The sequence below is a fragment of the Pinus tabuliformis genome, chromosome X (assembly GCF_031772625.1).
Source record: "Pinus tabuliformis cultivar Carrire ecotype Pingquan chromosome X, CPIR1, whole genome shotgun sequence".
Classification (NCBI taxonomy): domain Eukaryota; kingdom Viridiplantae; phylum Streptophyta; class Pinopsida; order Pinales; family Pinaceae; genus Pinus; species Pinus tabuliformis.
The window spans coordinates 540,586,794-540,608,547 of NC_142308.1; the positions used below are offsets into that span (position 1 = coordinate 540,586,794).

General features: G+C 41.0%; 1 protein-coding gene across 6 annotated transcripts in view; it reads right to left on the reverse strand.

The window, feature by feature from the left end:
• Nucleotides 1-21,754, reverse strand: part of LOC149141121 (DHBP synthase RibB-like alpha/beta domain-containing protein) — a 512,557-nt gene that overhangs the window by 299,090 nt on the left and 191,713 nt on the right. For all 6 annotated transcript variants that reach the window (XR_016264455.1, XM_089448208.1, XM_089448207.1 and 3 more), the window contains exons 3-8: nucleotides 7,733-7,786; nucleotides 7,508-7,532; nucleotides 7,249-7,371; nucleotides 6,975-7,141; nucleotides 6,733-6,811; nucleotides 5,918-6,016 (exon numbers count right to left, since the gene is read on the reverse strand). Coding sequence is in view for 5 of the 6 variants with exons in the window: in XM_089448208.1 (XP_089304334.1) it covers nucleotides 5,918-6,016; nucleotides 6,733-6,811; nucleotides 6,975-7,141; nucleotides 7,249-7,371; nucleotides 7,508-7,532; nucleotides 7,733-7,786 (547 nt within the window). In the remaining variant the exon portion in view is untranslated. The remainder of the gene's footprint in view (nucleotides 1-5,917; nucleotides 6,017-6,732; nucleotides 6,812-6,974; nucleotides 7,142-7,248; nucleotides 7,372-7,507; nucleotides 7,533-7,732; nucleotides 7,787-21,754) is intronic.

The window sequence follows — 21,754 nt, forward strand, 5'->3', positions numbered from 1 at the left end:
TTGATGATATCCTCATTTACAACAGGACTTGGGAGGAGCATCTCCAGCGCATTGAGACAATGTTGCGCATCTTGGAGGAGCAGCAATTCTATGCCAAGCTCTCCAAGTGTGAGTTTGGGTTGACGGAGATGTTGTACTTGGGACACATCATAGGGGTGGATGGAGTGAGAGTCCACGAAGAGAAGATCAAGGCCATCAGAGATTGGCTGGAGCTGAGGAACATGACAAAACTTTGGGGATTCATTGGCATTTGTACTTACTACCGGAAGTTCGTCAAGAGTTTCTCACAGCTTGCTGCACCCCTGACAAATCTGATGAGGAAGGGGGCATTCAGTTGGTTGGATACAGCGCAGCGAGCCTTTGACAGGCTCAAGGAGGTTATGAGCAGTTTCCCAGTGCTTGCATTGCCAGATTTTTCGCAGTCATTTGTTTTGGAGTGTGATGCGTCGGGAGAGGGGATCGGCGCAGTGTTGATGCAAGGAGGTCACCCTATAGCCTTTGAGAGCCGGAAGATCCTTCCACACGAGAGGTTGTATTCTATATACGATAAGGAGATGCTGACCATTATGCATGCATTGGCCAAGTTCCGACAATATTTAGTGGGTAACAGGTTCAGGGTGAGGACTGATCACAACAACCTCAGGTTCTTTTTGGAGCAGAGACAGCTACAGGAGAGGTAGCAGAAGTGGATTACTAAGATCCAAGTGTATGACTTTGACATTGAGTATGTCAAAGGTAAGAACAACGTGGTAGCAGATGCCCTTTCACGTAGACTAGCCATGTTGTCTCTTATGAGCTTGGACACAGACTGGAGGGCTCGACTCTTAGTAGAGTACTCCAAGGACAGATTTGCATGTGAGGTTCTGGATGGGCAGGTGGCAAATGACAGGTACAGGGTGGTCGATGAGATCATCTACTACAGGGACAGGATCTTCTTAACTGAGAGATCTCAACTCAAGAAGAAGATACTTTAGGCATCACATGATTCACTGTTGGCCGGCCATTAGGTGTTTACCAAAACCTACAGGGCCATTAGAGAGAGGTTCTCATGTAAGGGCCTCAAGGAGGACGTACTCCAGCATATCCGGGAGTGCGATATTTGCCAGAGGAACAAGGGGGAGATGAGCCATCCCACAGGATTATTGCATCCTCTTCCCATTCCGGAGAGGAAATGGGAGTGTATTTCGATGGACTTCATCACAGGGTTGCCCATGGTATAGGGCAAGGATTGTATCTTTGTTGTCATTGATCGACTGACAAAGTACGCACATTTTTTCGCCATATCCGCACACTACACAGTAGCGCAGGTGGCCGAGTTGTTCTTCAGAGAGGTCTTCAGGCTACATGGTCTTCCTAAGACCATCATCAGTGACAAGGACAGTCGTTTCATGGGTGGGTTTTGGCAGGAGCTTTTCCAGTTGGTGGGGACGAAGTTGACACCGAGTACCAGTTATCACCCACAGACGGACGGGCAGACAGAGATAGTTAACAAGTGGCTGGAGGGCTACTTGCGTAACCATGTCAGTGGGCAGCAGCGAGCATGGCTGAAGTGGCTGTACTGGGGGAGTACTGCTACAACACTACACACCACATGTCCATTGGTATGTCACCATTCTATGCTTTGTAAGGATATCATCCTTTTATCTTTTGCTAACGTGATGTTTGGTGCTAGCAAGGCTCTGAGAGCCAAGATTTGGATCCAAGAGAGTCAGGATATTCTCCGAGCTCTCAAGGATAATATGGCTACAACGCAGAACCAGCAAAAACTATATGCTGACAGGGGTCGAGTGGAGAGATAGTTTGAGGTAGGGGACTTGGTCTACCTACTATTACAGCCATACCGACAGTCGTCACTAAAGCATAAGGGGGCTGAGAAGCTCAAGCCCTGCTTTTATAGGCCATACAGGGTGATATGCAGGATTGGACAGGTTGCGTATGAGTTGGAGCTGCCCCAAGGCAGCAAGATTCATAACATTTTTCAAGTATCATGCCTGAAGAAGGCATTGGGGCAGCAGGTGACAGTGACAGATGAGCTACCACCCACGGATGATGAGGGGCATTTGGTGTTGCAGCCAGAGGCTATTATTGATACCAGGGAGAGGAAGCTACAAAGCAGGACGGTCCGGGAATTCTTGGTGAGGTGGAAGAATTTACCAGATGAGGATGCCACTTGGGAGAGTGAGAAAATTTTGCAGCATCCATCACTTCAGTTGCTTGAGGACAAGCAACATTTTGCCGGGGGAGACTGTAATATTCCTAATTAGCCATGGCTAATTGGAATATTTGATTTTGCTCAATTTTGCCTTCTATAGTTATTTATAAATAAAAAGATGAGGAAAGGGGGACATAACTCACTTTTTGAATAAAGTCACTCTCTAGTAGCACAACGTTGTAACTTAAAAGGGGAGCCAAGGGGGCCAAAGGCCCACGTAGACACTTGGAGGTACTGTGCAAATGGAGAGGAGCACGTGGCAAGAGAGAGGCTACGTTGGAGGAGGTGGGCCTTAGGGTTTTGAGAGAGGCCAATGCTATAAAGGAGAGAGGAGCCTCCTCATTTTGGCATTCGATTATGTTGCATTTGAGCTAGTCACTTCGACTTAGAGCACGCTAGTTGTTTAGCCTGTCTGCAGCACTGTTTAGTGTATCGAGTGTCTCTGTTCGGAGATCTCACCCTTAGCCCCGGGGGACTTCGAGTGCCTGCTCAGGAAAGGTAGTTTCATTAGTCTTTTGCCGAAGGATCGATCTTTGGAGTTGAGGAGGAGCTGAGCATTTTGATGACTGTGCAGTCTTGAGAGAGGAGGACGCAGTCTCTTTTGGTAGGAGCTCCGGATTGGGTTTATGTGGAGGATTTGAGCTTGGAGATTGAGCAAGGGATCAGCCCTTGCATATTAGAGGATTTTGGCAGAGTCTCGGAGAGAGTTTTGGAGGATTCTCTTCAATGGCAGCGCAGAGCCTTGAGGGATAGCGTAGATCCTCAAGGGGGTGATTTTCGGGGGTCAGCTATTTTAGAAAAGCTTTCTGGGCTTTTCTGGGGTTATTGAGCAGAGGCTAATTCCAGAGTTTCAGCATTTTCTGAGGGGAACAGCCCCGAATCCTCACTTGATTCCAACAGTAGCAGCAGCACAACAGTTCTCTGACAGCGTGAACGCAGTTCAGAGAGTGGCCATTTCCTTACCATTCTGAGTGTATTTCTTCACTTGCCTTGTGCAAGTCGAGGTGCTATCTTTTTTATCACCTCTTGTACTCTATCCATTACTCAGTATAATAAAATGACTTAGCATTTCTCTCTGCATTTCTTCAGTATCTGCTTATATTCCATGTATATATTATTGTATGTTGCACTATTGTTATTTTTATCTCTTGGAGCTTCCCGGCTACCATACCACTTGTGTGTTTTTCTCCTATACTCTTAGACAAAGTCTGGAAGGGGCCCAGTAGCCTCCAGATCTCGTCCTATTTTCATAGGCAACATATCTGGTGAACGCCCTCCCAGTCCATCTCTGGTTGGAGTTTGCTTACGTTTGAGGGATATCCCTGAAAAGGGATATTACAGAGTAACACCAGCGAGATTTTCAACCCCAAAGTCTTTTCTTTATTGAACAAAAAATGAGTACAAGAGAGCTTTCTTTAGCACACCACTCTAAGATCGAATCTGATCTCAAATGACCCCTGACACCCTATTTAAAGGAAAATTTCCCAACAACTAGTTCCAGTGATCCATGTCAAAATGACCTCGACCGTCGATGAGGATCAAAATCTCTTTTAATCTCATCCGTCGGATTTTTAAATGCATTTTAATATATTAAAAAATATAAAATTCTGCATTTATTTACTCAAAATTTTGACTTATTATTATTTTATTTTATTTTTCAAAAAAAAAAAAAATATTTTTTAATTTTTTAATTTTTTATTATTTTGTTATTTTTTATTATTTATTTTTGGATCCTCGAACTTAGCCTTTTGGAAAAATCACCTAGGACCTATGACTTAGGACTTATGAGGGGATAAAACATTTTCTAACCCTCAAGACACTTTACATCATGACTTTTACAATTTTACATCTCAAGGGAGAAAAACCATTTGACATAGACCCTCATAAACCACACAGTTCTGCGACACAAATATAATCTAGCAGATCAAGCAATTTGTAACAACCTAACCAAATAGTTAGAATTATTTCCAAATTACTTTTACATAGACTCGAAGCACACTAGGATTCACTTAAGATTCTAATGACAATTCATTCTGGCTTTGGGGTTAGGCTGAAGGAAAACTCTGCCAATCATGGATCGGTGAGACAAAAAGCCTTTCGGAACGTAGATTATCACTAGAAAATTTAGGTTTGCCTAGGCAATTTACATACATGACTCAGATCTGCTAAGATTATTTACAATTTACACATGCAGACTGGGTTTACAACATAACATGATCGGGCTAATAATGATAGTCGAATGGCATGGACACGTCAATCAAGAGCTATCCCTTTTGCGAAAAAAGGGGGTGTACTGCTATGGGTAGTTGACACGTAGTGGTCAACAAGTGGTAAAATCGATGTTAAATTATAAAGCGAAAGGTGACTTTAGACATAAATTACAATGTGGGTACTTTATTTAATGGGTGAGTTAAAAAATAGAAAGTGAGAATTAAATGCACATTTATTCTCATCCCTTGATCTAAATGAATCTGAGTCATTAGATCTTAGGGTTGCCCAAAAGTCATTTAGGGAAACAAAAGGGGGAAAAGAAAAGAGATATTGCATTCATTCTTCATGAACAGATTGGAGAGAGGAGGCTGAGAGCTAGAGAAAAGTTTTGAAGGAGAAATTTGTTGCAACAAGTTGAAGGAGTGGTTTCTGGGCAAAATTAGGCATAGAATCGAGGCATAGAAGACAGCAGAACGTATAGTACGAACAACATTGAATGATGTGAGTTGCACGTCGTTCAAGAGAAGTTTTTGAAAAAAATCGTACAGTCCCTACAGTCATATCCGTACAGTACATATTTTCAGCGTCAAGTGGGCACGGAAATTGAGGCAAAGTGGGCAACAATTTCAAGGAGTTTTTGGCTGAAGAAATAAGTTGTATTTTGTTGTTTTGTTTTGTCTGCAAATGTATTTTTCCTGAACTTGAAAGACAAATAAATTTGAAGAGCTCTCTAACAGGTTTTCCCCGGAGAAGATTGAATGGGTTTTGTCTGGGCCTAAGTTAACCAAAAATCTGGGGTATTTTTATGTGTGTTTCTGGTCTATCTATGTCCATATTTATTTTCAGCATGTGTTGACAGTTCCATGTGTTTTAATCTGAAAATTTCATTTCCAGAATTCTATATGTCGAATGTATGTTTATGGAAAAAGGCATTTAACTGAATGGGAGTGATAAGGTGAAATTAAAACCAGGTTGGGATGGCAGGAAACTTTTTAGTCATCAAACTTCAACCATGGAAGGCTTGTGCAATGCTAATGCAACAACATGATAGGGATCTTTTCTACTAAATGAATGAAGGGCTTGCAAGAAGGGGCATTAGGACCATGAAATGTTTTAATGAGCATGCGTATGCAGTGAACAAAGTATCTTTTTTCATGACTGCCCCTCATTGAAACATGGAAATGAATATGTAAATCCATTTTAAAAGAGCTCCAGATTTATAAATAAATAAGATAAGCATAATTTAGATATTCTGTATCTGCTCTGAGGATTCCATAGCTACAATGCAACAAAGAAAGAAATTAGCTTCCAGAACTTGGTATATATTGAAAAGGAAGGTTGTTAGTTTGCAGTTTGTCATGACACTGGCACATATACCATGCTACCTTTCACATAATTAGTGTAATCTTCCACTCAAAGAAGAACATATCCACTAATGTAAGAGAACTGTTAATGCAAAACACAGCCTGCAAGCTCCTATTTCATTTACTGTACCTTTCCTTTCCGTAGTAGTATAGGCTCACTTCCTGTCATATCAACCACAGTGGATGGATCCGCCACACGAACACCACCATCAACAATAAAGTCTACACCCTGAAATTAGCATCGTGCAGAAGCCTAAGCCTCAGATCAAACATGAAATAAATCAAACAGTGGGGTTAAGTGTGCACTATTTACAGGGATTAAAAGTCTGAAATTTAGCCAATCTGTTGATCTCTAGAGATATAATAACAACTAAAATTTCTACAGAGATAAAAACCGATGATATGACTACCAAAATTGACCCAATTCTGAACTTTAAGAATATGCTCCAAAAAACAAAATAATGTTAATGGGAATATCCACTAAATAAACATTGAAGTAAAGCATCTATAAAGTCAATCGGGACTACCGCACACATTTAAAATAACTTTAAAAGAAAGTGAACATAAAATTGGTACGTTAACTTTCTAAATGGATGTGATTACCATAATGGATCCAATTCAAAGAATATATTCCAGGCAACAATAAAATCTAAGTGACAATATCCACTACATAGTAAACAAACATTTTAATCTGCAGCATCTACAAATCCAGTCAGAACTACAGCACACATTCAAGAGAGATATCAAAACACATTAACAACTAAATTGGGGAATTTGTGTCTTTAAACCCATCCTGGATGCAAGAAAAATACAAGTTGAAACAACTGGTCCAAACTGCAAGAAGTACATAATGACTTGAAGTTCATCAGAATGCTACTTTTAATTTAATTATGTTATTGTGAAGGTTTGAAGTTCAAGCAAATCATCTTATCTCTGCATCCATACCTCCTGGCCCATGCTTGCACCATAAATGTCAGCAATGACTACAGGATCAATAATCCATTCATCATCTGCAGTCCTTACACTGAACCAAGTATTACAAGAGCACTGTTAGCTAAACTTATAGGCCATAATTTGGACAGTGTTATACATTCTAAAAAGAATAATTGGCTTTCTTGATTCTGTCTATATCAACATCTGAGCTAAGATTATAAAGAGTGAATCTGGACTCGGATCCAGTGAAAAACCTTGAGCAAAGCAAGGGTCCATCCAGCTTTTCTAAGATAGTTTGGCATATAGCATCATTAGGAATCCGAACCCCAACACACTTTCGAGAAACATGTTTAGCCCTAGAAGTCCCAGATTTCACACATTGTTTCGGCAATTCTTTGCTTGCTGGTAATACAAAAGTGTACTGCATTAATAGGAAAATGACAGCATCAGGCACACCTGCAATCAAATATATTCATAACAATTTGGAAAAACTGAAGAGCCTAAGATAGGGATTAAGGTAAATATTACAGGTCCTGGTAGGCATTGACGAGCAGCACGGAAGATATTGGCTTGACCTTGGCTGTTACCACATGGAAGGCCCGTTGTATAGGTGTCTATATCTCGGAAGGAGTGGCATAATATACTAAGAGGCTGTCAGCAACAACACAGTCAAATAAGAAGAAAACAGTGTTGAAAGTTAACAAAAAGAAAAAAGTCAGACATACCTTACTTCATTTCTATGGCCTATTTTATTGTGATACCTAAGAATAAATATGCATAGAGTCACCTTTTTTGTATCCATGCCTTTTATTCTGCAAGCAACATGAAAGACTGATATATTATTTCAACTTGCTCTACTTAATCTTTCATGGTTCTTTGCCTAATAGTGAATTCCAGTCTGGTTGAGAAGTAACTTGTTCTAGTGCAAATGCCCTCGTCATCTCTAAAGAACAAAGACTAGCACTGGATATCTACAAGTTCACAACATGAAAGAATTCAAAGTCTAGCATACCGGTGAATACGCTCAACAGCCATCGGATTCTTGACATCACTGACAAATGCATACCTGTATACAACATTTCAAAGTATTTAGCTGAAGATGTGTCAACAAAATGGAAGAAAATATAACACAATGAGCTTGAATACAAAATGCCAAAATCCTAAAAGAGTTGAGACATATACACACCATAACATAATTTTATTTAGGAAAATACTCCCTACTATTTCAACGAGATCTGCCTCTCTTATATAGAGTTCAAGAGGTGTCTTATTTGTCCAAACCCTAAATGCTAATAACAACTGCAAACTCTTTTGTAGCTTAAGTCACTAAGGGAACTTTATTACACATGTAAGCCTTATATTCTAACTTCCTCTCTTAAGGCTTATAGTACAAACAAGAAAAGAAAACTCACTAAAAGTAAACACACTGACTGCAAACACATTTACTGCAAACCAAAAATAACAGAATAAAGCATTCTTCAAACACCTCTTCTCTGAAAACAATCCTTGAACCAATAAGACTCCTTCAAGCTGCTCCCCATTCCTTTGAAAGGTATAGTCTCCTAACTGTATTCCAAGTTCCCAACATCATTGGACATCATTTGCACATCAAAGGTATCATAACCTCAGTAAAGGTATGGTACCAAACTTCAAGATCCCATATCTCCCCTGAATTATAACAGTGATCCCCTTCATGAATGTCTCATAACCCCTACGAAATACAGTTCTCCAATTCACAAGCATCACAAAGTATTGAACAGTGATCTCTCCTCCACTGCATCACCACCTGTCTTCAAGGCATGCGCTTCTTAAAATGCAAACAGTGCCAGTCCTTCAGAACCATTATCAATATCCAGTGGATCTCCAGCAATGGTTACGTTCATTGATAACTAATTTTTCCTTTAAAAAGGTCATTGACACAAGTTTTGCAACTAATTATTGTATGACCTATTTTTTCTAATGATAACATGAACACAAAGAAAACCAAGATTGCATTAATAATGAACAAGCATAACCTTTCTTATAAAGGATTACAAGCTAGTCTGTGAAAATTCCACAACAGGAACCCCTACTACAGCAACTGATGATATTACTCCTATTTGTTAAATTCCTTTGAACAAATTATTTGCAGTTTCCTACGACAAATATTGTACTACATACACTGCAGCCTTCACTTAATTAAATATTATGCAGAAACAAGATATTGAGCAAGAAAGAAAATACAACACAATAGACACCATTATTTTTGGACAAATGTCCCCGGAAAAACCCAATGCGGGAAAACTAGTGCAACAGATCTGAGGGTTTATTATTATTAAGCAGTAGCAAATTCTGAATACATCTTTGAAGACCTCTCGGGTTATTCAGTTGCAGAGAGAAAAATACTAGTAGAAAGATTTGTGAGATTACCTCACACAATCACTGAGAAAATCCCGTTTGATCCGGATACTGAATGAAGTGCCTCTGGCAAGCCCTACGTTGCCTCCGCGTAATCCTCACGAAGTCCCTGCATCAACCTCTCTAGGCACAACATCATCCAATCTGCTGATCAATTTGTTGCCCGAAGTCTCTGTTCTCAGCCTCCCGATCTCACACCCCAGCTCCTAGCTTCTGAAACTGACTCTCCCCAACAAAATCTTGGACTCTCTCTCACCCTCTACGCTACCTCTGCATGGCCCTTCGTGGCCCTGCTTCAGCCTTTGCGTCTAGGCTACTGGATCACTCTCTACCTCTCTTTGTTGATGATTCTCTGGCTGAGAAAATCTCTCTCTAGATGCTATCCCTGCCCCTCAATTGCAAGAAATCTCCTCGATCATAACTTCCTCCTAAGAACTTCTCACTTCAGAAATTCGATCTCTTGATCTCTCAGTGTGTTTTCCAAATGACCCTCAATCTCTCTTAAATAATCTTCTCGTTGACATTCAACGGCCCAGATTAAAAGCTAATCAATGGCGAAGATCATTTTAGCTTGATCCTCGTCTTCTTCTAGAAGTGACACCCACATTAGATTAATACCCATTAATATTTTTATTTCCTAAGTTTAGAGTTAGAGTCCCATTAAAAAATATTTTTTATTTTAATAAAATCATTTCTTGGTGGAATTTCCCCGAACGCTTTCTAGGTTCTTTGGAATACATGTGCCCAAGCCTCCCTGCAAAATTTTAAGCCTAGAGCACATCCTATGTTACCCCAAATCAACATAGTCAATTCAATCCACTTTATGAATGTGGAGCAGACGAAGAAACACACTAAAATGAAATGAAACATAAAAGCACAAAATAACCTAAAGTGGAAGTGACTTTATTAATACCTGCGTAATATCTAATTGACCATTATAATCTGATATTTAATTTAACACCCTCTCTTAATGGCCATTTACTAAGTACACCAAGCTTATCCAAAAATAGCTCCATCCTCTACAAGCCGTCCAATGAAGTGGCAATGTACGTCAACATGCTTGGTACACTATCTGTCACAAGGTTCGCTGAACTTCAGCCTTGAGGTTCAAAAGTAAAAATTGAGATTTGGCGAACCCCAACAAACCTCATGGCCATTTTGACCAAGTCCAAGCTCAAGTTCATGTCATAGCTCAAGTTTGTAATCTATCCTTGATGTTTCCAAGTCCATGATAGCAATTTTTTATTTTTACTGATGTTGACTTACTATTTTATGCTATATTTTATTTTAACGTTAATAATGTATATATATAGAGAGCAAAGGTATATAGACTAAACTAATGGTGAACCTCATCAATAAATTCAAACTTGAACCAAACATAATCATTGCCGAACCCGAACTTGAACTCAAACCATGTGACTTAGGGTACGCTCATGGAAGACAAGATTCTTGGCTAGTTTGAGCACTCCTGGATTGTCACAAAGTAGGGATGTTAGCTCTATCTACGACATACTCATGTTTGAAAGCACCCTTCTGAGGCAAACTACCTTACACACTCCTTTCACTATGTTGTAATACAATTCCCACAGGAAACTGAAAAAACAGCAAAACTAAGAATCTATTAGAATGGCTCTAATAAATGCTAGAATCTATGTAGTATAAACATATACTATAGAAAAGCAATGAACATGATTCAATAAACAACAAACAAAGCCTGTCATTGCTTTTGATAATTCTAAACATGAAGGTCTGCTGCAAGAAAATACCCCTACAATGCTAGCTGCTAGGCTCAAGACGCAGTGAATAATCCACAGTGCATCCCTCAGCCCTTTCTCTTATGGATCTGCGAATGGCGTACTAGGGTTTACAAAAATAGGTTTGAATGTGACTCAAACTCAGATATAGAATTTGCTTTATCCTAAGTCAGGCTCAGAAATAGAATTTACTAAAAATAAAGCTGAACTGAGATCTATTTTTATTTTGAATCCCTCTATCTTTAACTAGTGCCAGATGCCTCTAAAGATTAGCTGGTAGTGGCGCATGCCTTATCTAAGGCTAATAGGCAGGTGCATGCTCTCCCTCTATAACTCAAGAGTGAGCACCTCCTCGTTAAGAACTTGGATGTGCCCTTGCCAGGTTCTATAGGACACAATACAATGCAATTGAACAGATGCCTAGATGTACTACTACAGAAGACCATCTGAGTTACTTTCACTACCAAAGGAGGTGCCTTTACAACTTATGATTGATGTGTGTGTTTATTTAAGAATGACTAGTAATTGTGGGATTGTAACCTAGAAAAATTAGGCTATAATCTGGATGGAAAATGATGGCATAGCTATGGGAAGCAATTGAATAAGTCATCCAGGTTGTTGCAAGGACACCAATTAGTAGGCAAAGGTGTCTAGACTAACACTTCTCTATTTGGATGCCATTTGATTGATGTGTGTGTGTATTTAAGAATGACTAGTAATTGTGGGATTTGTAACCTAGAAAAATTAGGCTATAATCTGGATGGAAAATGATGGCATAGCTATGGGAAGCAATTGAATAAGTCGTCCAGGTTGTTGCAAGGACACCAATTACTAGGCAAAGGTGTCTAGACTACCACTTCTCTATTTGGTTGCCTTTTTAAAACTATTTAGTTTAATATTGTAACAATGAAATCAAGATAATTCTTGAATAGAAACTCCTAGTGTTTTGTGTACCAGGTATTAGGATTTGGATATGTTAGCGCTTGGAATTCACCTAGGCTGAGATAGACAAACTCTCAAGGCTACATCAAACCATTTCACCTCGTAGCTAGCCCTACGAGGTATGAGAAGGCTCTCTCGGGTCAGATTCGGTAGATCTTTCAATATGATAAGCTGACCAATTAGGGATAAAGATTTTAGGCTAGTAAATTGATAAGGGAGGTTGATTTAAAGATTTTTGGGATTTTTGGTGGCAATTGGAGGGAGTGCAATTCAGGGTGCGGGGATTGGGCTCAGTTTTCGCAGGGGGATCTTTGGGGCAAGGTAGGAATGAGTGCTGATGCCTTAATCTGAGATGGATGATCAGGAATGATAGAGGAGGAGCTAAAGAGGGCAAACAACAACTTTGAATTCTCTTTAGACAGTGGAAAACATAGATATTGAACAAAATTAAAAGCTGAGCATGGCATGCATGAATTCAAACTTTATCACTTCATCTGTTCAATTAGCAGCAAAGAAAGAGATGGAACACATAAACACACTTACAATAACATGTAGAGAACACACCATCAACACAAGAATCCACAATGATGTCTGCAAAACCCTGGCCTTCCTTTTCCTTAAATTGCAGTAATAGATGTACAATATGCAATAATACTTCTCCCACAAGAGTCCAACCATGAAAATGAGCAAGAGAAGGCATAATATAGACCATCTAACTCCTTTCCCCACCTCTAGGGGTCGAGCTCAGCTTCCTAGGAGCAGTTTGAACTGATTCTAAACTAAGCACTAGATAATAGGTAGTCAAACAACTTGCCTCTATTACTTAGCTAACTCATCCATGCATTAATTATTCACTTTTTACATCAAGGAAGCTTCTAGAAGGGTAAAGAGAGATAAAATCTATCAATGTGCCATGAAAATTATACATTCATCCATCATCTACAAGTAAAAATCATCAACCAAGGTGAAAACAGTGTTTTCTGGCCTGAAAAGTCAAAACTGCCAAATTCAGCTCGAGTGGTCGCGCCCCCTGCTCGAGTGGTCGCGCCCCTTTGTAGCAACTTTTGAGTGGGTTCCACTGGTCCAAATCAGGTGCAAGATGGCTCATTGGAAAGCTTGGTCTGTCTACTTTCCATCCCAAGTGGAATTTCTGGATTTGGAGTTGATTTGACCCCTCAAAAGTCAATTCTCCCAAGGTCACTTTCTGCAACTCAAAAAGTGGGCAGAAAGTCAAAATTTTGATGTATTTTGAGCTTTTGGAGGCTCAAATCTCAAAATCAGGCTTCTCCCAAGTATAGGTAATTTTAGTCTTTGCATACCCTTTCCAAAAATGTCAACTTTTTGCAATTCCGAGCAATCCTCACGAGTGGTCGCGCGGGGGGTGAGACCACTCCACAGGCAAAAACCTGTAAATTTCCAAAAAATTTCCAAAATGCCCCAAAACTCTCAAAATTTTTTGATTTTGCTGCTGGATGAAGGCTAATGAGTACCATGGTGAGTGAGGGATGCCTCAGCCAAGATACAGAGTGGGTTTGTCCTTTTCTTCTTCTTCTGGGCCTCTGACAGCGTCCTTTGGAGAATTTTCATTTTAGCCTTGCAAACATGCAATCTTGCCCAATAGTGTGTTTTCATGTTGCGTAGCAGCTCTTTGTCACGATTTGCCTTCTCCAACAATCTCTCCAAGTGTGCATTCACACTGATAAGCATGGACTCCCGGTCAGCAGGCAATGGGTCACCGGGCCTCCTACGGTTCAAAGTTCGATCATTGCGGATCCTCCATAGCTCATCAAGTTCTTTTTCTTCTTCTAATTGTTTGGTGCGCTGTTCTAGATAAGTGATGGTCCATTGAGCCATTTGGAGCTTTTGCTACAATACGAGGTTCTCCTCCTCTCTCTGCCTGATAATCTCATAAAAATCTGAAGAAGGAGAGCGGGCATCACGACCAATGAAATCATCATGTGTATCACCAGCTCTCTCATCCTCAATCATGGGCTGCTTGCCCTCCCGTACTGCCTCTGCTGATGAAGAATGCGAGGCCCCTTCCACCTGGTGTGGAGATAACACTTGCTGATCTGAAGAAGATGACGAGACCCCTTCCACCTGCTGTGGAGAAAATACTCGTCGAGCTGCTGCAAATAAGGTCCTAGGACCTCTCTGATAGGTGACCCGAGGTGAAGAAACCACATGTCTCGGAACAATAATCTCGAGCTGGTGTGATGGACCTCCCACCTCATGAATGACCTCTGGCTCTGGCTGTGGCTGTGTGAAGAACTCACGGGAGATAAAATCTGCCCAAGAAATGCCCTGCTGGCTCAGCTGATGGGAAACAACCAGCTGGATGAGACCATGATGACACAAGCTCCTGAGCTGCTGAGCTGGGGACTGCCTCTGAAACACGGACACCATCCTCTGAATATCCTGGAAGAAGTAAACCGGGATGTTCATCATCCTCACTCGGGTAAAGTGCATCAACAGGCGAATGTGACAAGCAAAGACTCGTGAAAACCTTCCCTCACATGTGAAGTAATGCATAATAAGCCGCATGATCGGAGCATACTCCTCTCGGAGGAATCTGAAAGGAAAGTTCCCTGACAAGTTGTGTATGTATGTTGGCCTGACATATGGCTCAAAGTAAACAAAATCCAGCCACTTGCGCTTTGGCCACACCTCACCCACATTGGGTATCCCGGTAGCCAGTGAAATAGCCTCTGGAGAAAACACAAAATTCACCCCTGCAAGGGTGACCTGCCCGTCATGAAGGTGTAAAACAAATAACCGGGCCAGCTCCCTATGATGCTGAATCTGTGCAAGCCTCTCGCAAAACTGATAGCATGACATGTACTGAAAGCCAGTCACTGCCAATGGGCAAGCCTGCAACTCTGCCAAGGATGTGGGCTCTTCTCTCTTGTGGTGACCACCCTTGCCACCCTTACGAGGCCTCCGCTGTGTCTCAACCTCTGTGGATGAAGATCGGTCATCACCTTGCTCATTAGTCTCAGTGGTTGACATGATGTTATTGAGCAAGGTGGAACAAATAAGCCAAGATGACTGCTGCCCTGCCTGCAAAAATGCTGAGAAGTATGTTGTTTTCAAGGGGAAAAATCATGAGGGAAATGTTAGGGGAGGGAATTTACATAAGGAAAGGGAAAATATATATAAACAACAGGGAACTTTGAAGGAAATAATCACATAATGTCAAATATATCATTCTATCTCTCATCATTTGCAAATAAATACTTTATTAGGGAAAATAGATGTTATGATCACCAAGGGAAAGGACAATATAAATTTTCATCATGGAAGGAATGAGGGTATGATCATCAGGGTATGAGGTAGCATCAACCACAAGCAATTAACAGGCTGCTCCCTTTTATTTTGTCTTTGAAAGCCTTTCATGAGCATACTCTGTTTTTTTTTTTTACATGTAAAAATGGCCATTTGATGCTAATGGAAAACAGGGGTTTTGGGTATTTGATCATAGGGGAGGGGAAGGGTTTTTTATGACAGTTTGAAAGGGAAAAGGGATATTTTGTATCAAGGGTATTAGGGAGATGGAGGGAGAAAGGAAATTCGGATTTTGGGACTGGGGAACACATTAACAATCTCTGCCAACTATACTTTATAACAGCAGTTCCTTTAACAATGCTGGCAGCTTCATGAATGCTTTTTGTCATAGGTGAAATAAGGTTTCATTTACATGCTTTGACAAAGGGAAAGGGATTTCAATTGCATAGGGACTTTTAGGAAGAGATAGAGCAATTGAATTAGGGTTTTGGTGAAGGGAAGGGTAGAAAAACAGAGTTTTGGGATTAGGGAGATGTATCATGCCCTTGTGCAAACCCTAGCACAGCAAACTGTTCCTTTTTGATAGCTAGCAGCTGGTACATTTGATAAACTTTGTCATGATTTTCACACAGCTTCTCACCTTTGATATTTACAGCAAGATGACATTTTTCTTTTGTTTTTTATAAGGCTATGCAAGTTATATTTTTTATTCTGTTTTTGTGTGATTATAAGCATGCCTTGTCATCATTTTCTTTTCTTTTTACTATATTTGTTTTCATTCTTTTGCTGTGCAATTTACATATATATTTGTTGTATGACATAGTACTAGGGTTTGGGTAAGTTTGTATGGGAGAAATTAGGATTTGAATAGGGTTTTAGGGAGGAATTGGTTTTTTAGGAAAGTGAATTGGGGTTTAGCATTACTTGCAAATGAGATTGAATAAATTAACACTCTGACATTTGTGCATAATGATGGGAAACCATGGAGGGAAATAAAGGAATAAAAAACCTTGAAGAACAAACAATAACCCTAGCATAATGCTTGCAAAACAAACAATCACTTAACCTATCTTTTCATTAATTTCTCATGATAAAAATGACCATAATCATCCATTGAATCCATGGCACAATTATTAGCAATGCAAAGGAGGCCTACCTCAGAGAATTCACGAGCAATCACAAAAAGTTTTGAAGTTTTGATGCGTTCTGGAGCAAACTGGCCGAGTGGTCGCGCACCAGTCTCGAGTGGTCGCGCCTCGCTCGAGTGGTCGCGCCCGACCAATTTAACAAAGAGAATTGGCGCTGGAGTGGTCGCGCACCTCCCAGGTGGTCGCGCACCCTGGTGGAGTGGTCGCGCACCCTCAAAAAGCCTGAAAACTGCTGAAACTTATCAAATTCGCCCTCTTGCCTCTCTCCTTGTGTTTTCTTGCCTTCAAATGCACAATGAGTCTCTTTTGAGAGGGAATTGGCCTTTATATGCTCACATTTGAAAAAATTAACTTGAAAAACCCACTTTATAATGTTTTCACTTTTGCATTCTTTTTAACACTGTTTTTGAGTTGATTTTGTCCTGAAATTAGCTTTTTGAGGCGTTTGACTCCGTTCTTTTTGCAGGTTGACCATCTGATGGACTGTGGCGAATGAACCAGGGTTGTTGCCGGCACTTTTGAAAACTTTTGAAAATTTCTTTATTTTTACAAATTTCTCATGACCTTGAACTTAAAAACAGGGTTTTTAAATGCAAGGCATCAAATGACCTGTAGCTGATGAAAATAACAATGAAACATATGTACATACCTCCTTCTGGCTTGCTGGGCACTCACTGAACTTGAACTCATGACCTTGCAGTGATTTTGACTCAAAACCCTAGACCTAAGACCTGGGACCTCTAGACAAAAATAAACATGACTCAATTTCATTGTGGTATGACCTGATCCAGCAAAGCCAAGAAGGGAACAAAGACCAGCCCTCCATTCAGTTTTATGGCATGCCTAGCGGGATGCAAAACTGACACTAATGAGACACCTACCTATGCATATGCAAAGAGCTATTGATCACTGATGGAGGGCTCAAGACCGACACTAACAGGATACAAGGCCTAATCAAACTTGTTGTAGAGTAACTATTATTTTGTTTCAAAAGTTTACCTTCGTAGTAACCCTATTAAGAATAAACATGAAAGTTGCTTTCTCCCTGACCACTTTCCTCAAATTAATATTGTTGGCACAAAATCTAGCAGGCCTTGGAGAGGGGTACCCTACAAGGCTATTATTAGACCAAGAGACAACAATGGGGTAGTGGGCCACTATCACCACAACCAAAACCCTCTGCTCTTTACAAATTTTCACCAATGGGAGGAGTCCCAATATGTGAGAAGATCACCTAATGGGTGTTATGAAGTTAAGGTACAAGGTGAAACAATGAGGTGAAACAATGAGGGCATCTACAAGAAAAGCACAATTTAGGCTCAGCGCTTCAAAAGGAGGCAATTTTCTTTCTTTGTAGAGGCCTATAGAATGAAGCACAAGACCTAGGGCTTGTTTGGTAAGTTGAGTGTTGGGATGGCCAAAGGTCAAGGCAAGGAGAAAGGTTTTCCAACAATATATATTGTTGAGCTCAAGGCACATGAAACTGTAATATCCCATTTTAATTGTAGTGTTATATTACGGAAATTTTCTTCAGAAAATTATGTTGTTAATTTTTATTCAAAAATAGCATGAAAATTCATCAATTTACGCTAGAGAAATTGATAACATAAAAACCCAGAAATCAATAATTGTTGCTATTCTGGCAAATTAAGACAAAACACGGCAATTATAATATGAGACAAATGCAACAAATCTTCAGCCTTATTTTATTAATATAGATATGCCAATACAATAGTCGTACAATGGCTGACAAGGTATGATCTCAAATAACAACTGCAAACTGAATCTAAACTAAAACTGAAGATGAAGCTCTGATTGAAGAGCTGAATGATCTCCATTCTTGATCCACGGCGATGCTCTAGATTTGCTCACTGATGACGCTCCGTGAGACTTCTAGATGAAATGTCCTCAGAGAATGTTGGGGTTTCATCCAACACGTATAAGGAAACACAAGGGTTTTCATCTTGGGGCTTCTGAAGTTGATTACCATGTTCCCAAAACCTCTCCATAGAAAAATGCTCAAATCTAAGATGTCCCAAATGATTAGCTCTCCCTCCTTTTAAAGATTGGATGGAATGCTCTTTGGTGTTCTAGAAGCATTTTATTTTATTATTTTGTTCCTTCCCTAGAAGCCTCTCCCTTTTAAATGACTTTTATTTATTTTATCTAAGTTACTTTTCCCCTTCTGGCCTTTTATTCAATTAAACATTTTCCCCTTTTTATTTAATTGAGTAATTAACGTCACTTTTAATCCAGGAAAATGGTAAATTTGCCTTCACGATTTCCCCGGCCATCGAAGATCACTTTTCACCATCACATCTTGTGGATCTCATTTTGGTTCCAACGAGCTATTACACTAAGGTTTTTCTCCAAATAACCCGTTCTCAACAACATCTTAGTGTATACAATTAGAATATACTAAAAATAACTTCATTTTACAGGAATTGTCAGAATGCAATGGAACCAAGAACGAACTGTGCAGAACTGCCCCCAATGGTGAAATACAGTAAGCAAACTCCATCTTGGAATTTCTAAGTCTAATTGTTAGAAACCCTTCATGTACTTTAATGATTTATTCCTACCTACTTGTTCTGTTAATTAACAAGTTATTTACCATGTAAATATTGGAAATAAATACAAGTACATGCTCAACACATTTCATATCATCAACTGAAGGAAACAAAACAAGCACACAAGTGACACCGTTGTTTTTGGACCAATGTCCCCGAAAAAACCCAATGCGGGAAAACCGGTGAAACTATCTGAGGGTTTTATTATTATGCAGTTTCTGAATACAATCTGGGTGCCAAAACTAGCTCAACCAATAGAGAATAATCTCGGTAGTAGTAACTCTCAATTGGAGACGGATGTTCTACCTAAAACCTCGGATAATCACCCTGGTAGCTTCACAGCTCCAATCTGCCCCACAAAACCCCAGTGTCAGCCTCTAGGGACAACGTCGGCCCTTTCTGGCCCAGCATTTGCCCAACGTCACTCTGGCTCGGCTTGTGTCAACCTCTGGATGCACTGCGTCAGCCCTTTGACCCTCTGCGTCACCCACGTTGGCCCTCTGAGGCACTACGCAACTCCTTGCTGCCTCTGCGTCAACCCTGGTTGGCTCTGCGTGAACCCCTATCTGGTTCTGCTTCCCTCACTCTCTGCTACTGCGTTGATCCTCTTGGTGCTATCTCTGCCTCTCTGTTTCTGTATTCACGGCCCCTCAGCGGCAACTCTGATCACTCTCTCGACTTCCTCAGCAAACCTAGCCCTAGAAAGTCGAAATCTTGATCAACTCGGTGTATTCTCCAAGTGACCCTCAAGCCTCCTCTTATACTTTTCTCGTTGATAATTCAACAGCCGAGATTAAGTCCCTAATCAACGACTAAGATTAACTTTGGCTTGATCCATGACTTTTGGACCCTTCTAACACAATTTTATATTAATTCACATTAATATTTTATTTTCCCTAAGTTTAGACTTAGGGACTCCATTAAAATATTAACTATTTTAATATCTCCCAAACTATTTAGAATATGCCCAAACCATTTTTGGGTATTGGAGATCTCATGTGCCTTAGCCTCTCCACCAATTTTTGCGGCTAGAGCACATCCGATGCTACCCCAAATCAACACTCCCTCTTAGCGAGGACTGTGCTCTAGTAATACTCCTCACTGAGCCTCACTCTGATCATCTGACATCGGTCCCTGTGCTGATGCTAGGCATGCTGCCCAACATCCTCTATACTACTGCATCATGTACTGCTACCCATGGCCCTACCACTGCCATTGTTGCATCCATACTATGGATCTTTTTCCCCTTTTTCTTGGAAAGATAATGTGTTATATAAATGTATATATATAAATAAATAAGTGAATAACACATTATCTTTGCAAGAAAAAAGGGAAAAAGACCCATAGATGACATCGCCAATACTGCTACTCCTCTTCGGGGCTCCCGTAGCAAGGTCTAATCCAAGAGGTTGGGTACCTCGAGAATCCTGCCCCTCACCGCCTGTAGTTCGTCTAACTACAGCTTGATGTCTCCCCACTCCCGCTCAAGTGGCATGTGAGCACTCATGCAACAGTCATCATTTGTCTCCACTTCCTTCTCTGCCCTTTCTGGCGTAGCCTTGGTCTCGAAGGCCTTACCCTTGCTCTTGTTCCTTGGACACTGGGTCGCATAATGACCCAGTTCCCCATAGTGGAAGCATTTGACCTTGGAGAGGTCCTTTTTCTTTTGTTTCTCCTACTTTCCCTCAAATGCTAGGGCAATATCCACCTCCTCCTCCTCCTTGATTTTGATCCCCTTGTCGTTGCTTCCCGCCTTGCTCAGCGTTCTGATCTCTAATTAGCGAAGAGCCACCCATATTTCCTCCCAATTTGGAAGGGTTGCCCTGCTCAATATGCTCTGAAAAAACACCTCCCAGTCTTCTGAGACTGCGTTCAGGGTTGTTCTCACCATCAATTTTGATCCGGCGTGGATCTTATGGAAGTCAGTTGATCCCAGATCTCCTTCAATCGATCGAGGAAGGGGTCGATCTGTTCTTCCTTCTGCATCTGGTATGACTACAGCTGATTTTCTAGTAACATCCTTCTCTGCACAGAAGTATGCTGGTACAATTTCTTTAGGGCCTCTCACATCTCATTTATCGTGTCCTTTTCGACAATATGTGGTACTACATGGTCCTTGACCCCGTCAAGAATGATGCTCTTGGCCCTCGCCATTGCATCCTCGTACTTGTCGTTATCAGCTCGGTCAATTGGGATCGCTATCGTCCTCAAGGCGAAGTTCTTGACACAATTCCTATCTAGAAGGGATAAGATTCTGGCCTTCCAGACTACGAAGTTTGAGGCTCTGTCTAGCCTGTCCTAGTCTCTTACCCCGTTCATTGCCATCTCGCTGCTCCTCTACTTCCCTCCTGGAATTTCTTGGTATGACTCCCTCTGAGCCACGATTTCCCTCCTGGAAACCCTTCTGCCAATGTCGAGATGCCCCCACTCCAATCGTTTGTGCAGCTGCACCATTGATCCGGATTTCTCGGCTAGAAATCCTTGGTAGCAACTCCCTCCTCCTTAGCCTTGCCCTGTTAGATATTGTTTTGACTACAATACCCCACTAGCTCCACTCTGCAACTTACCCACAGCTTCCTAAACCCCAGCAAACTGAAGGTTAGAGCTCCTAGGCTGTGCGCAATCAGGCATAGGCTGAAATGCTCCCCTAGCCAACAACGTCAACCCTCTCGGTCTCTGCGTGGCTCTACGTGAACCTTTTCTGCCCTCCTCAGTCTCTACGCTGGCCTCTTCCTGGCTCAATCTTGATGACGCAGGCACTGCGTCACCCCTTCCTTGCTGCTACTCTACTAGGAACAGCTTTTGTCACTCGGGACAACTATTTTCTACTACTGCTGCTCTGCTCAGCTGATGTCCTCAGTTCTCCTATGATCTACAACCACGCTCCGATACCATGTTGGAATTTCTAAATCTAACTGTTAGAAACCCTTCATGTACT